At 36.5% G+C, this 16,265-nt stretch overlaps 1 protein-coding gene across 1 annotated transcript in view; it reads left to right on the top strand.

Annotated features, from left to right (window-relative positions):
• The window catches only part of MAN2C1 (mannosidase alpha class 2C member 1), a 97,182-nt gene extending 83,211 nt beyond the window's left edge, over positions 1 to 13,971 (top strand). Inside the window, 5 exon segments of the mRNA XM_053717405.1 lie at positions 1,322 to 1,431; positions 7,264 to 7,343; positions 9,287 to 9,432; positions 10,931 to 11,034; positions 13,587 to 13,971. Of these exon segments, the coding sequence (XP_053573380.1) occupies positions 1,322 to 1,431; positions 7,264 to 7,343; positions 9,287 to 9,432; positions 10,931 to 11,034; positions 13,587 to 13,704 (558 nt within the window). The 3' untranslated portion in view covers positions 13,705 to 13,971.
• Positions 13,972 to 16,265: the final 2,294 nt, after the last annotated feature.

The raw sequence follows: 16,265 nt of genomic DNA, 5'->3' as shown, positions 1-16,265 counted from the left end.
TAACACCCACACAAGCAACGCCAAGTACTTCTAGTGCGTCTAATGCTTTTACTCTGCAGGAAATGGCTGCAGTTATGTCAACTACTCTTACAGAGATATTATCCAAATTATCAGTGTTACAGGGTAAACGCAGTAGGTCAGGTATTAATGTAAATACTGAATCCTCTGGTGCTTTATTAGCTTTTTCCGATGTTCCCTCACAATGTTCTGAGTTGGGGGTTAGGGAATTGCTGTCTGAGGGTGAACTTTCAGACCCAGGAAATATTACCTCAGACAGATTCGGACGTTATGTCATTTAAATTTAAGCTTGAACACCTACGTCTGTTACTTAGGGAGGTTTTAGCGACTCTGGATTCTTGTGAACCTCAGAAAGCTACGGCTACCCCTCTTTCTTTTTGGCTGAGAAGTATCATCCACCTGGCATATGAGACTGCTGGACAGCAGCCTCCTGAAAGAATTACGGCTCATTCTACTAAGTCTGTGGCTTCCACATGGGCTTTTAAAAAACGATGCTTCTGTTGAACAGATTTGTAAGGCTGCGACTTGGTCGTCCCTTCATACTTTTTCCAAATTTTACAAATTTGATACTTTTGCTTCTTCTGAGGCTATTTTTGGGAGAAAGGTTCTTTAAGCAGTGGTGCCTTCTGTTTAGGTTCCTGTCTTGTCCCTCCCTTTCATCCGTGTCCTTTTGCTTTGGTATTGGTATTTCACAAGTAAGGATGAAATCCGTGGACTCGTCATATCTTTGTAAAAGAAAAGTAAATTTATGCTCACCTGATAAATTAATTTCTTTTACGATATGACGAGTCCACGGCCCACCCTGTTCTTTTTAAGACAGATTTATTTATTTTTGGTAAACTTCAGTCACCTCTGCACTTTTTAGCCTTTCCTTTCCTCTTCCTATACCTTCGGCCGAATGACTGAGGGTGGAGGGGAAGGGAGGGGCTATATATACAGCTCTGCTGTGGTGCTCTTTGCCACTTCCTGTTAGCAGGAGATTAATATCCCACAAGTAAGGATGAAATCCATGGACTCGTCATATCGTAAAAGAAATTAATTTATCAGGTAAGCATAAATTTACTTTTGCCTAATCTTAGGCTCAGTCTTCTACACATTTTCACCCTTTTACCTCCCCATGGACTTAATGTAAGTACTTCTTAACCTAATCTATATTTTGCTTTGTCAGTTCTAATTGTTTATATTTTAGGAAGTATCTGACATTTGAAATCTCTCATATTTGAGGCAGCATATTAATCACATTACATTTTTATTTCCAGTATAAAACATTTCATTTCATGCTTACTGTATGATCTTGGTTTAGGTGTGGGCTCACCGTTGGATGGATCTGTCAGAGCATGGCTTTGGAGTGGCCATATTAAATGACTGTAAATATGGATGCTCTGTTCTTGAGAATGTTCTAAGTCTGTCACTGTAAGTAGAAAAATAACATTGCTTTCTTATGAAACTGCATTCAATAATATAATTATTTTTAAGTGAAATATATTTATTGCAGTTGTAGCAGTGAAGTGCAACCTATAACATTTAAAGGCCTCTGCCTATGCAGTCCTTAAAGGGACATAAAACTGCTGGGTACAGCTACAGTAGCAGGGTTACTACTCACCATGATATTGTTTTTTTACCCTGTTTTTTTTGGTTGACGAAGCTCTACATTTTCATACTAGGTTTCACCATCTTGGAACTCAGGTATTGTTGCATACTGTGACAAAAGTAGCGCACTGTCTCAGATCAGTGATGTTACTGGCTTTTTGGCAGCTATACCCTGTGCTTTGCACATCAGAGAGGTAGCTTTACATGCTACTGTAGTTGTGCCAGACAGTTAAATGTCCCTTTAAATTCTCAAGATAGTTACCTGATACAGGCATCGAGGTGCTTAAAGGGACAGAAAACACCAAAAATGTTTTTGTTTTTAAAGATGGATAATCCCTTTATTTACCATTCCCCAGTTTTGCATAACCAACACTGTTATATTAATATAATTTTTACCTCTGATATTACCTTGTATCTAAGCCTCTGCAGACTGCCCCCTTATTTCAGTTCTTTTGCCTGAAATGCAATTCTGTCAATTAGTGCTGACTCTTAAATAACTCCATGGGCATGAGCACAATGTTTTCTATATGGCACACATGAACTAACGCCCTTTAGTTGTGAAAAACTTTCAAATGCATTCAGATAAGAGGCGACCTTTAAGGGCTTTGAAATTGGCATATGATCCTACCAAGGTTTTGCTTTCAACTAAGAATAACAAGAGAACAAATCAAATTTGATGATAAGTGTAAATTGGAAAGTTGTTTAACTTTTGAAGGACAAGGCCATTTTTCAATTTCTTTCCCTTAAGGACCAGGGCTATTTTTAAATTTCTGCGGTGTTTGTGTTTAGCTTTAATTTTCCTCTTACTCATTTACTGTACTCACACATATTATATACCGTTTTTCTCGCTAAAAGTAAATGTACTTTCTAAAGATTCCATTATTTTCATCATATCTTATAATTTACCATAAAACAATTATAAAATATGATGAAAAAATGGAAAAAACACACGGCTAGATCACGAGTTTGGCGTTAGGGTAAAAAAGCAGCGTTAAGGGGTCCTAACGCTGCTTTTTACCGCCTGCTGGTATTACGAGTCTGGCAGGTACAGGTGTACCGCTCACTTTTTTTTTTCCGCGACTCGAGGCTATCGCAAATTCCCTAACATCAATTGCGTATCCTATCTTTTTAATGGGATTTTCCTAACGCTGGTATTATAAGTCTTGGAAGAAGTGAGCAGTAGACCCTCTCCTGTCCAGACCTATGAACCCCTAATCTGCTGCCCCTAACATCGCTGATACCTACATTATATTTATTAACCCCTAATCTGCCCCCCCCCCAACATTGCCAATACCTACCTACATTTATTAACCCCTAATCTTCCGACCCCAACGTCGCTGCTACTATAATAAATTTATTAACCCCTAAACCTAAGTCTAACCCCCCTAACTTAAATATAATTTAAAATATAATTGGCTGTTCCAATCAACCAATAGAATGCGAGGTCAATCCTATTGGCTGATTGGATCAGCCAATCGGATTGAACTTCAATCCGATTGGCTGATAGCATCAGCCAATAGGATTTTTGCTACCTTAATTCCGATTGGCTGATAGGATTCTATCAGCCAATCGGAATTCAAGGGACGCCATCTTGGATGACGTCATTTAAAGGAACCTTCATTCTTCGTTAGGACTTCGTTTGAAGAGGATGCTCCGCGTCGGCTGGATTGAAGATGAACCCGTTCCGGAAGGATGAAGATAGAAGATGCCGCCTGGATGAAGATTTCTGCCATCTGGAGGACCTCTTCTGCCCCGATCGGATGAAGACTTCGGGCCCTCTGGAGGACCACTTGTGCCCAGCTGGGTGAAGACTGCTCAAGGTAGGGTGATCTTCAGGAGGTTAGTGTTAGGTTTTTTTAAGGGGGGATTGGGTGGGTTTTAGAGTAGGGGTGTGTGGGTGGTGGGTTGTAATGTTGGGGGGGGTATTGTATTTTTTTATTACAGGTAAAAGAGCTGCTTACTTTGGGGCAATGCCCCGCAAAAGGCCCTTTTAAGGGCTATTTGTAATTTAGTATAGGGTAGGGAAATTATTTTATTTTGTGGGGGCTTTTTTATTTTATTAGGGGGGTTAGATTAGGTGCAATTAGTTTAAAAATTCTTGTAATTCTTTTTTTATTTTCTGTAATTTAGTGGGTTTTTTTTTCGTAATTTAGTTTAATTTCATTGTAATTAATTGTAGGTAGTTTAGGTAATTAGTTTAATGATAGTGTAGTGTTAGGTGTAATTGTAACTTAGGTTAGGTTTTATTTTACAGGTAATTTTGTCTTTATTTTAGCTAGGTAGTTATTAAATAGTTAATAACTATTTAATAACTATTGTACCTAGTTAAAATAAATACAAAGTTGCCTGTAAAATAAAAATAAATCCTAAGCTAGCTACAATGTAACTATTAGTTATATTGTACCTTTCTTAGGGTTTATTTTATAGGTAAGTATTTAGTTTTAAATAGGATTAATTTATTTAATTATGTTAAATTTATTTAGTTTAATTTCAATTATATTTAAGTTAGGGGGGTTAGATTTAGGATTAGACTTAGGTTTAGGGGTTAATAACTTTATTATAGTGGCGGCGGCAGATTAGGGGTTAATAAATTTAATATAGTTGCGGCGACGTTGGAGGGGGCAGATTAGGGGTTAATAACTATAATGTAGGTGTCGGCAACGTTGGGGGCAGCAGATTAGGGATTTATAAGTATAATGTAGGTGGCGGCGGTGTCCGGAGCGGCAGATTAGGGGTTAATAATTATAATGTAGGTGGCGGCGATAGCGGGGGCGGCAGGTTAGAGGTTAATAAGTGTAAGATTAGGGGAGTTTAGACTCGGGGTTCATGTTAGGGTGTTAGGTGCAGACGTAAATTTTCTTTCCCCATAGGAAACAATGGGGCTGTGTTAGGAGCTGAACGCTGCTTTTTTGCAGGTGTTAGTTTTTTTTTTCAGCCAGCTCAGCCCCATTGTTTCCTATGGGGAAATCGTGCACGAGCACGTTTTGCCAGCTTACCGCTACCGTAAGCAACGCTGGTATCGAGGTGAGATGTGGAGCTAAATTTTGCTCAACGCTCACTTTTCTGAGGCTAACACCGGCTTGCAGAAAACTCGTAATACTAGCGTTGTTTAAAGGGAGCGGTAAGAAAAAAAGTAGTGTTAGCACCGCACAGCCTTACCGACAAAACTCGTGATCTAGCCGACAGATTTTCTAACTTTGACCCCCCAAATCTGTTACACATCTACAACCACCAAAAAACACCCATGCTAAGTAGTTTCTAAATTTTGTCCTGAGTTTAGAAATACCCAATGTTTACATGTTCTTTGCTTTTTTTGCAAGTTATAGGGCAATAACTATAAGTAGCACTTTGCTATTTCCAAACCATTTTTTTTTTTCAAAATTATCTATAGATACATTGGAACACTGATATCTGCCAGGAATCCCTGAATATCCCTTGACATGTATATTTTTTTTTTAGTAGACAACCCAAAGTATTGATCTAGGCCCATTTTGGTATATTTCATGCCACCATTTCACCACCAAATGCGATCAAATAAAAAAAAATGTTACTTTTTCACAAACGTTAGGTTCTCACTGAAATTATTTACAAACAACTTGTGCAATTATGGCACAAATGGTTGTAAATGCTTCTCTGGGATCCCCTTTGTTCAGAAATAGCAGACATTTATGGGTGTGGCATTTATTTTTTGGTAATTAGAAGGCCGCTAAATGCCGCTGCGCACCACATTTGTATTAGGCTCAGCAGTGAAGGGGTTATTTAGGGAGCTTGTAGGGTTAATTTTAGCTTTAGGGTAGTGTAGTAGACAACCCAAAGTATTGATCTAGGCCCATTTTGACATATTTCATGCCACCATTTCACCGCCAAATTCAATCAAATAAAAAAAATTGTTCACTTTTTCACAAACTAGGTTTCTCACTGAAATTATTTACAAACAGCTTGTGCAATTATAGCACAAATGGTTATAAATGCTTCTCTGGGATCCCCTTTGTTAAGAAATAGCAGACTTATATGGCTTTGGCTTTGCTTTTTGGTAATTAGAAGGCCCCTAAATGCCACTGCGCACCACACTTGTATTATGCCCAGCAGTGACGGGGTTAATTAGGTAGCTTGTTGAAAGCTTGAAGGGTTAATTTTAGCTTTAATGTAGAGATCAGCCTCCCACCTGACACATCCCTCCCCCTGATCCCTCCCAAACATCTCTCTTCCCTCCCCCATCCCACAATTGTCCCCACCATCTTAAGTACTGGCAGAAACTCTGCCAGTACTAAAATAAGACTTATTTAAAAAAAAAAAAAAAATCTGTTCAGCTGTGATGGAACCCCCTTAGCCCCCAACCTCCCTGATCCCCCCCCAAACAGCTCTCTAACCCTCCCCCTGCTACCTATTTGCTGCCAGTACCCAGCAGCTGTCTTCCAGTACCAAGTTTGCCTCCCAAAAAAAAGTTTTTTTTTTAATACAATTTACATGTTTCTGTAGTGTAGCTGCCCCCCTCCCAGATCCTTTGATCCTTATTTTCCCCCCTCCCTCTCCCTCCTTCCCATTCAATTACATTGGTGGCAGTGGTTGCTGCGAGCGCACACACACACGTGCACACGCGCGCCCCCTGCAGGCCCTTCCCGCACGCTCCCAGCACCCGACATGCACTTTGCACATACAGGAACCGGATGCCGGGTAGCGATGGGCTGCCCACTCGCTTCCCTGCAGCTGCTCAACGACCACCAACGATCGGCACCATCGCTACCTGTGCAGAGAGGGCCACAGAGTGGCTCTCTCTACATTGGTCTTGGAAAAAAGGTATTGCAGTGATGCCTCAATATTGAGGCATCACAGCAATACCTTAAAAGCGTCTGGAAGTGATCAGGATCGCTTCCAGATGCTTTAAACCCCTAACGACATACAGGGTACGTCGTTGGTCTTTAAAGACCAGTTTGTGTGTGACGTACCCTGTACGACGTGTGTCATTAAGGGGTTAAAATTACATGCCCTATCTGAATCATGAAAGGTTCATTTGGACTTTACTGTCCCTTTTAAATGTGAATTTTTCAGCTTTCACACATCACAGACTGATATCAGTACAATCTATTAAATAGTCTTATTTTTTCACTAGGTAACCTGAAAAAGGCTCATATTGTTGATCAGGCAGATATAAAATTAAGGGGAAGATTTTCAAAATCTCATCACCTTTTAAGCTTTATCCCATAGATACATTTTTACCATTTTTATACACATTTTAAGAGTTAAATAACAAACATAAAAGGTGGCATGAATGATATAAATTGATGCAGCCACAAGCCGGTAAAGACTGATGTGTGACTGCGCACTGCTCCTGTCACAAAGTGCAAGAATACCTGAGCTTCAAAATGGCTGCAACCAGTATGAAGATGTGTCGCTTGACCAACCTCCAGTAAGAGATTGACTCATGAGATTGTATTTAATGAGCAGCTCAGGAGGAAAAGCAGACACATGTTAAGTTAGTAATTTGAAATCGTGCCCAGCAGGGTAATTTCCCTTTAAAGTTTCAAAATAGACAATAATGTTAAAAAATATATATTTTTAATCCAACATTTATTATTCGATCATTTATAATAGTTTGACTAGCGCTACTGTTAGACGTACTGTATGAACTGTATACATTTGCTTTACTTTTAACAGACTCAGAGCTCCAAAGTCCCCTGATGCAACAGCAGATATCGGACATCATGAGTTTTCCTATGCAGTTATGCCACATGTGGGTGCGTATCTCAACAAGATAATCTTAGCATTGGATTGTATCTTATACTTTAGAACCTATTGATTGCCACATAATCTGTATCATTACTACCATCCTCATGTCAAATGGCTTTTCTGTCAAATAACAACCAGTGACTAACATATAATTTCTTGCTCAACTCAGAAATGGAGTTTGTCTTTTTTTTCAGTCATGGGGAAATCTTATTAAATCTTTCCCAAATAATGTACAGAAGTAATATATCTCCATGTTTTTTTTAACACTTTATATGTTGAAAGTGCTACTTTAAAGGGACATTATACACTCATTTTTTTCTTTGCATAAATGTCTTGTAGATGATCTATTTATATAGCTTTTAAAGTTTTTTTTTTTTTAAATAAATGTATAGTTTTGCTTATTTTTTAAATAACATTGCTCTGATTTTCAGACTCCTAACCAAGCCCCAAAGTTTTATGTGAATACCGTCAGCTACCTTCTCCATCTTGCTCCTGTTTGTGTAAAGGGTCTTTTCATATGCAAAAGGGGGGGGGGGAGTTTCTTATTTCCCACTTGCAGTGGGCTTTCCAGCTACCCTTTCAACAGAGCCAAACTGACAGCTTCTAAGTAAGTTTTTAAACAGTTTTTATACTGGATTTTTATATCAGTATCTGTGCATCTTATTCTTTATAGTAGTGTCTATTACATGCAGTTATATGAAAATGAGTGTATACTGTCCCTTTAAGGGTTGAGTTTGTGTTGGAATAGGAGAGAGATGTGTTTTTCTCTCTTTTTTTTTTTTTCTTTGGGCTTAAAATGCAAAAATTGAGTCATTCTTAAGTTTTTAAGATCTTAAGAAGTAAAATCTTCTTTCTAACTCTTACATTATAATTCTGGCACATTTACTATAACATATGCTTTGTCATAAATTAGAAATGAAATATTTAAAGCCTGGTTTGTTTTTTACGCTTCTTTGACTTGGAAAAAAAATCAATATTGGAGTTTTGGATTTTGTTCTTTGTTCAGTACAGGAATCACATTTATTCTAGAAAAATGATTGTATTCTTAGGAGCACCCAGTGTTGCTCCCAAGTCCTTTTTTTCTGTTATTTCTTTTTTTTTCAAGATGCTATTTTTAAATTAAGATGTTAAAGAATTATTAACCGTTTGCAATTTATTTTAGTACCATTGACACAACATGAAATAGTTTAGAGAAGTGGGGTAAATAGATATGAAGAAAAAAAGATCTATACATAATTACTTCATAAATAAATGTTAGAATTAAAGGGAATACACAAATTCTTCTTTAAATCCTCCTATTAGGTAGAGTTTATAATTCTATTTAGTTGCAAACATAAAGTATAAGTGTTATGGGGCATATTAGTGGGTAAATAATTTCTCCCTGATCCTTCTGCTTTTTGCACTTTACACTGTGGCTTTAAAGGGACAGTCAACACCAGCATTTTTGTTGTTTAAAAAGAAAGATTATCCCTTTATTACCCATTCCCCAGTTTTGCAAAAACAACACAGTTATAATAATACACGTTTTACCTCTGTAATTATCTTGTATCTAAGCTTCTGCTGACTGCCCCCTTATTTCAGTTCTCTTGACAGACTTGCATTTTAGCCAATCAGTGCTCACTCCTAGGTCACTTTACGTGCATGAGCTAAATGTTATCTATATGAAACACATGAACTAATTCCCTCTAGTGGTCAAAATGCATTCAAATTTGAGGCAGTCTTCAAGGTCTAAGAAATTAGCATATGAACTTCCTAGGTTTAGCTTTCAACTAAGAATACCAAGAGAACAAAGCAAAAGTGATGATAAAAGTAAATTGGTAAGTTGTTTAAAATGACATGCCATATTTAAATCATGAAAGTTTTTTGGGGACTTGACTGTCCCTTTAAGACTTCCAGTGACCCTTTATTTGTGTATAAATACAACAGTGTCTTATTTTTTGTACATGATCAGGATCATTTCAGGAAGCCAGAGTGATCCAGAACGCATCTAGTTTCTGCAGTCCCCTCATCACTACAGTATCAGTCTGTACACCGGGCACATTATGGGGCGCGTTTACTGTGCTTTCTCCAGCAGTGATCCTTGAAACTGTGAAACAAGTAGGTGTATTCACTTATTAGATCACTTTGTCAGGACATTGCATTTCTCATCTTTATTTTTTTATAACTCATTTGAATTTTTGCAGTTACTATAACGTTTCAATAAGAAACATAGTGCAAGTAGCAGTTATGGGAGTTGGATTGTGGTGCCAAAAATGTTTTAAAGTTATCAACAACCATAGTTTTACTACGTAGTGTTTTGTTTACATTTCATGTCAAGCAGAAATAATAATGAAATAAGTAGTAAAGAACTAGAACCAACCCCTCACACCAGGACAACTCTGTAGCCTTTATTCTTACCCCTGATTTTTGAGTTCTAGAACCAACTCTGCGTATAAGTGTATTCATTTTTTATTCAAATTTTACTTCATGATTTTAGGAATGTGCTTTTATATTTTAACTGTGTATCGCAAATAATCACTTGTTTTCCTTGTTTACTATAGAAATATTATAAATATACATGACCCGTTAAATAAAACTATTTTAAATGTTAAATATTTGCCAAAGAGATGCACATTTATGGATAGACCTTATGGGTTGGCTTTAGGATAGCCACGGCTAGGACATTCCATGCCGTCCTAACGGCTCTAAACCCCAGCGCAGTTAGGACGGCATTGAATGTCCTAACAGTGTAAAGGGGTTAATATGTCCATGTTTCCTGCACACTAAATAGATGACCCTTGATATTCAAAACTTCTTTAATTTTTAAAAAGTATGATTCATATTATATATTAAGGCCTAAATGTGATGTTAAGGGTAAAGGAAAAAGGCATTATATTACGTGTCTCAGCAATTAGTTCACATCTCATAAAAAACAACCTGTGAGCAAAGAACCCAGACAGTGCATCCTAACAGTATACAAGTTTAGGTTTCAAGCATAGTCTTCCACCATCTACACCATATTTTTTAGACCTTTGTGTCTTTATAGTAAAATGTTATTCAGATAATACCAGAAACATATATAGAAGCTAAACGTATTTTGGTATGCTCCTTATTGGGAAATGTCAAATATCCATTGTCCTGTGCTGCCTTTAAGAAACATATACACATGTATTCAATATAATGAAGTCTTGGGTTTAAATTGTATTTACTATATAGTCACATGCCAGTTGGGTCAGTTTCTTGGTTTATACTCATTTGATATAGACCTTTCTTAGGGTCACAGTTTTTTGCCATCTATTATACCATATTTTTTACTGCATTCAAAGTGTTAAAATAATTGAAAAAAAGAATGAGATGATGCTTATCTCCTTGAGTACAACATTCTCTTTATGTGCACAAGTCAGCAGATTTAGAGGTCTGGTAATTGAGTATCTACAGGACAACAAACTGACTTGGGGAAATTTAATACAGAGAATTGTACGTGATTTAAATTCAGAACTAGATATGCAACAACACTATTCAGGGAAGACATTGAACTTCTGTTTGCAACTACATTAGCATTTACGTGAGTGTCGCATGTAAATATTTTTATTATGTGTTTATTTTCTTCTGTCAGGCAGAGAACAAATCAGACACTCTGGTGTTGCGACTATATGAGTCTTATGGCAGCTCAGTTGATACCTGGTTACAAACATCACTCCCTGTGAAGGAAGTGTTCTTGTAAGTATATTTGTGTATCACACACTAACTAATAAATGGAGTGCAACATAAAATTAACAAGGACTGTAAGATTAGCTTTAGATCATACTGATAAAATATGTTTGCTTAATATAACAGTTGTTGTGTATCTGTAATCCATTAAAGGACCACTCAATGCAGTAGAATTACATAATTAACAAGTGTATCATAAAAAGACAATGCAATAATACCTACTCTGAAGAGCAGTAGATTTTATTTATTTTCTGTCAATAAAAATTTCCCCTATTTTCTGGCCCACTGTATCAGCCAATCACAGACTAGTCTACATATACCCTGTGAGCTTGTGCACATGCTCAGTGGGATCTTGTTCTCCAGAAAGTGTGAATGTAAAAAGACTGTGCAAAATGTGACAATGGAAGTAAATTAGAAAGTGTTTTAAAACTGCTGCTCTTTCTTTATCATAAAAGTTTATTTTGAGTTGAGTGTCCCTTTAAACTAGCAGAGTTTTAAAACATTCTGATTAAATGAACACCTTGTTTTTCAACTGGCAAATTCCCCACCACTTACTTTATGTAGAGGTACCAACCCAGACTTATACTGAAGTGGACAAGCTTGCCACTGTCCTTTTATTAGTAAAAACTGCATCGTTTTGCGATTTCCTTATCTGATCACCTCTGCTGAGGTCAGTTAGGGACAGGTGCTGTGCATGGTTATGTTTGTGACATCCCCTGTGTGTACTTCCAGTTCTCAGAATTGAAGAAGAAATTTAAAATAATACAGTGGGGGTATGGGACCCCATGACAAAAGGGGGTAATCATTGCTTTCATGTAAGTGTTATTTTTTTCTGCCTCTTACAAGACCTTCACAAGCAATAAGACTTAATTTTGCTTTCACTGTGCCCTACATTACAGTTAAACCATTGCAGCACTTAGGTACAGAGGTCACTTGCGTGAGCCCAGTTGTCTCATTTTAAATCTAATTAATAATGCCTGACAGGTTAACAGCTATCACATTCTGTTAAACAAAACATGCACTTTGGAACATATACAGTGTCATATTTTCCTTTTTAAAATGCTGTTCTCTGAGACATATTCATTTGTTACAACCATTTCTGTAATCCTTTATAGAAGTTCAGGAAATAAACAAGAAGTATGTTAATACTAGGTTGTATCTGATATTACAATGGAATGACCCATTAACAGATAACTTTATTGAAGACTAGTCTAAAACTCGGAAACGGTTAAAGGCACTTAAAGGGACAGTGTACTGTGATGTTATTGTCTCCTTTTAAATGTTCCCAATTACATTTTGCCTTTTGGAGTGTATTAAATTGTTTACAGCTAGCTACTTAAACTTGATTTTGTCATTTAAATATCTGCTTTTGCCTGTTGTATTGCCACTTTTAATGAAAATTTAAATACTTGAGTACTGGTTATAGAAAACTATGTAAACAAGAAGGGTTAGAAGTCATCACACTACTGGTGCAGAGAGTTAAGATAATGAAGATTTTAAGTAAATCAAGTAAGCTGAGATCTGCTCTCTCTGCAAACTCAGCCCATTTCATTGGGTTGTTGTTTCGGAGACAGCTCTTTCATATACAAAAAATACCTAAAGGAGCAATTTCCCATACATTTTAAACTCTGCATCTTTTATAACAAGTCATTGTAAACACTTTAATGGGAAACCAATTTTACAGTACACTGTCTTTTTAAGATAAAAATTGATAGGCATGAGACTTGGTTGTACATAAAAAAGCTTATGTGATCGATAAGTTCATCTTCTAAGAGAATGTCCAATAAACACTGAACTCTAAGTCTGTTTCTAATCCTTGTCAGAATATAGGCAATTAAAACCTAAAGATAATCTGTATTGTGTATTATGTCTTAATTTTAATAGCTTACAAATTAATCTCACGTGTAAATAAGAGATTTGCTACTTTTTTAGCACATTAATCACTTATTCAGTTATTGGATATTGCACAATGAAATCTTAGCTTTGTTTCCATCAAATTTGTAAAAAAAAAAAAAAAAAAAAAAAGTACATTTCCTGTAATGTGTATGCAAAGAAGCTCTAAAGGAAATGTTTTATTTCAGTTGAAAACTTCTTTAAATGAATTGGAGTTTTTGTTGTTAGTGCAAGTTAAAGGGACAGTATAGAATTAAAATGCTCTATTTTGTAGATCATTTATTTTAAGTATTTCGATTCCACTGGGTTAACTTCTGTATAGGTGCTAGATACATAGTTATGCTCTTGTACAACTCTAGATAAGGTTACAATTGGTGAGCAAATGAAAACCAGGCATACACATGTATGCTCTAGTCACTGGCAATATCCCCATCTGGAGCACAATTGGGTTAAATAAATATTCATCATGTACACTAGAATGACAATTTTACGTTTACAACTGGAATATGATCAAAACTTTAGCATTTCAGGAAACAACTGAAGTTGGGCTTTTTGACACCGTAGGAAGTTAAACTATATACTGAGTTACATTTTTGGAGCAAAATCATTTGACCAAAACTATAGGTAGTAACTTTAATAATCATTTTTATTTTTCTTCTTTATTTCAGCTGTGATCTCCTAGAGCGTCCTGATTACAGTCAGACTCCTGTTTTACATAACCAAGGGGTGAAACTTTCCTTTACCCCTTTTAAAGTGCTGACACTTCTATTCATTCTGCATAGATAATTTAACCTTCCATTGGTAAAATAATCAACGAGCTGAAAGGGTTGCTGCATCATATCTGCGTGCAACAAAGTTTATGAAGATGTTACCTGTGTGATGTAAATACTCTAATAAACAGAAAAACAACAAATGACAAAAGCATTAAGCAATCCAAAGAAACTAATCACACTTAAATATTTGCTGTTTCAAAACAGAAGTTACTATCTCCTGCTTGTTTTGTTTATTTTATTATGTAACTGCTTTATAAGGTTTTTTTACCTCTGTATTGTACATGTGAGTCTTTCTCTTACTTTTTTGTCATTGGCACGTTACGGGTAACCCTTACAAATTTGGATTTTGTTGACCTCTATACCATTTCCACCACTCTTGTTTTTGAGCCTTGTATGATTTTGGTTTCATACTGCACATGCACAGTAAATGTCAGGACTAGCAGCAATTCTTTTGATAGGCAAACTTTGCTTACAGTTGTCACTCATCCATAAAACAGTGTCATCACCTTCCTCATTATCAAGCTCCAACATAAAAATTTTACCTACATCTTTGATCTTCTCCATCACATAATTGTCAATTAGCCCCTCATCTAATATTATTGAATCACCTCACCTTTTACAAATACAGTGCAACCCATCACATTGACCAGCTTTGATACAACATAGTTGCTATTTCTATCTTTTTTTTTTATAAATATATTTTTATTGAGGCAGTAAGTAATGTTTACATAGCAAGGATATATGTCCAGGCACAAATTGAAAATGGTAAGGGTAAACTTAAATTTCACATACATAAAATGAAGTAAAACATTGTCCAAATCATAACGTACAAGCATTACCATTACTACTGTTACACCTAAAGCCCTGGCATACCACATACTAAATATACTAAAGAGAGCTTCAGATATATCACGTCACAGGTTTATCGATAAGGGAGTAGTATCTGATAGGTGTTATAATATAAGACCTAAAGTTCTTGTTGTATTACTTGAGATATATAAAGTTAGAGTTAGTATCTAATGTATGATTAGTATTAGTGTCTTGACATACCATCATGATGCCTCCATTTTGTTTTAATAGTGGTGAGATTGGTCCCTGGGTCCCCATACCAATCATAATATGGTTTATCTATTAGAAGCGAATTAAGGCATAGGAGGGAGCTAGCTTCATGGTTTTATTAGAAATAAGAGAAGAAAGAATTACAGCGGGCAAGAGCCGCTCAAGTTGAGAAAGTAAGAGAAGGGTAATGGGCGGGGGGAAGGGGAGAGGGGGGGGGGTGGGAAGGGGAGAGGAAGAGGGGGGGGGATGAGGAAGGGGGGGCGGAGCTAGTTAAATCGACTATCGAACAAGTCTTTTAGATCTGCAGACCTTTTTGGGGATAAAGCAGTTGAATCAGGAAGTTCAAATACTATTTGATGTGTCTATACATGTCTCAATGGAGTACACATAGCTAAGTTCCTCTATGCATTGTAAACTCTAGTTAAGAAAAATACCTTCTATGACTGCTCTAATAGATAGGGTAATGGCCTCCCAATGCAAGCCTATGTAGGACATAAAGTAAATGTTGAAATGAATAAAATTACCTCTGAAGTATGAGACAACTTAGTGAGTGAGCTTATACAATAGATGTAAGGAGTATTCTAAGAGAGGTGCTAGTCTGCAAAATGATAATGAGTGTCTCCATCTCAGTTGGTTAAAATATCCAAGCTTCAAAGGCAAGAGTGAAGTCATAGTCATTATAGTATGGTTCCCCTAAAAATAACAAGAACTCTATCTAGCACTGTCCTTACAGCCAGGATTCCAAGTTCTTTTCACTCGGGGGGACAACCTTTTAGTATAACAGTTAGTTGTAATTGATATGAGAGGGGTTTAACAAGCCCTATATATAAAGCTAAGGCATAACTATTCTATATGAATTAAGAGCAGGCAAGTAGTACAGTAAGATAGCATCTCAACAAAGTTATAATGGGTAAAACAATGTAAAGCACTATAGAACTATGCAGCACCCACCACCCAACAGAACTAATGTAGGCTGCTAAAATACAGATAGAGATTTACTTGTCTCATTCCCAGTAGATACACAGGGGACTGCATGATATCGTTAACAGATAGACAAAAGTGTACATTTTGTACCGATAGGAGCTTATCAGATATGTCTATGTGTAAAGGTGGCCAATATTGTAGAAAAGGAAACCTTTTGGTATATCATACACACTATGATGACTGAAAAACTGTGTGAGACAAGGGAAGGGGGGGTGTAGCAAGGAAATGCTAAAACAGCTAATAGATGCCAATCATCATACAAAGTATTCTTAACTTATGTCCCCTGTTAGATAACATATACCTGGGTAAGACACGTTTAAAGATATCTATAGTACCTCTTAACTAGGCAGCACATCAAACTAATGCAAAGACAATTATAAAAATCTAAAGAACAAGTTACAACCAATTAACACATAAACAAGTCTTATACATTAGGTCCGTATTAGGGGTAACAAGAAAGATAACGTCCAAGTTTAGAAGAAAAAAATAAAAATACTAACAGGCATCTGTTTATCTCATAGCAAACCTAAT

Source organism: Bombina bombina, chromosome 6, assembly GCF_027579735.1.
Source record: "Bombina bombina isolate aBomBom1 chromosome 6, aBomBom1.pri, whole genome shotgun sequence".
Classification (NCBI taxonomy): domain Eukaryota; kingdom Metazoa; phylum Chordata; class Amphibia; order Anura; family Bombinatoridae; genus Bombina; species Bombina bombina.
This window is presented reverse-complemented; position numbering and strand designations above follow the sequence as displayed.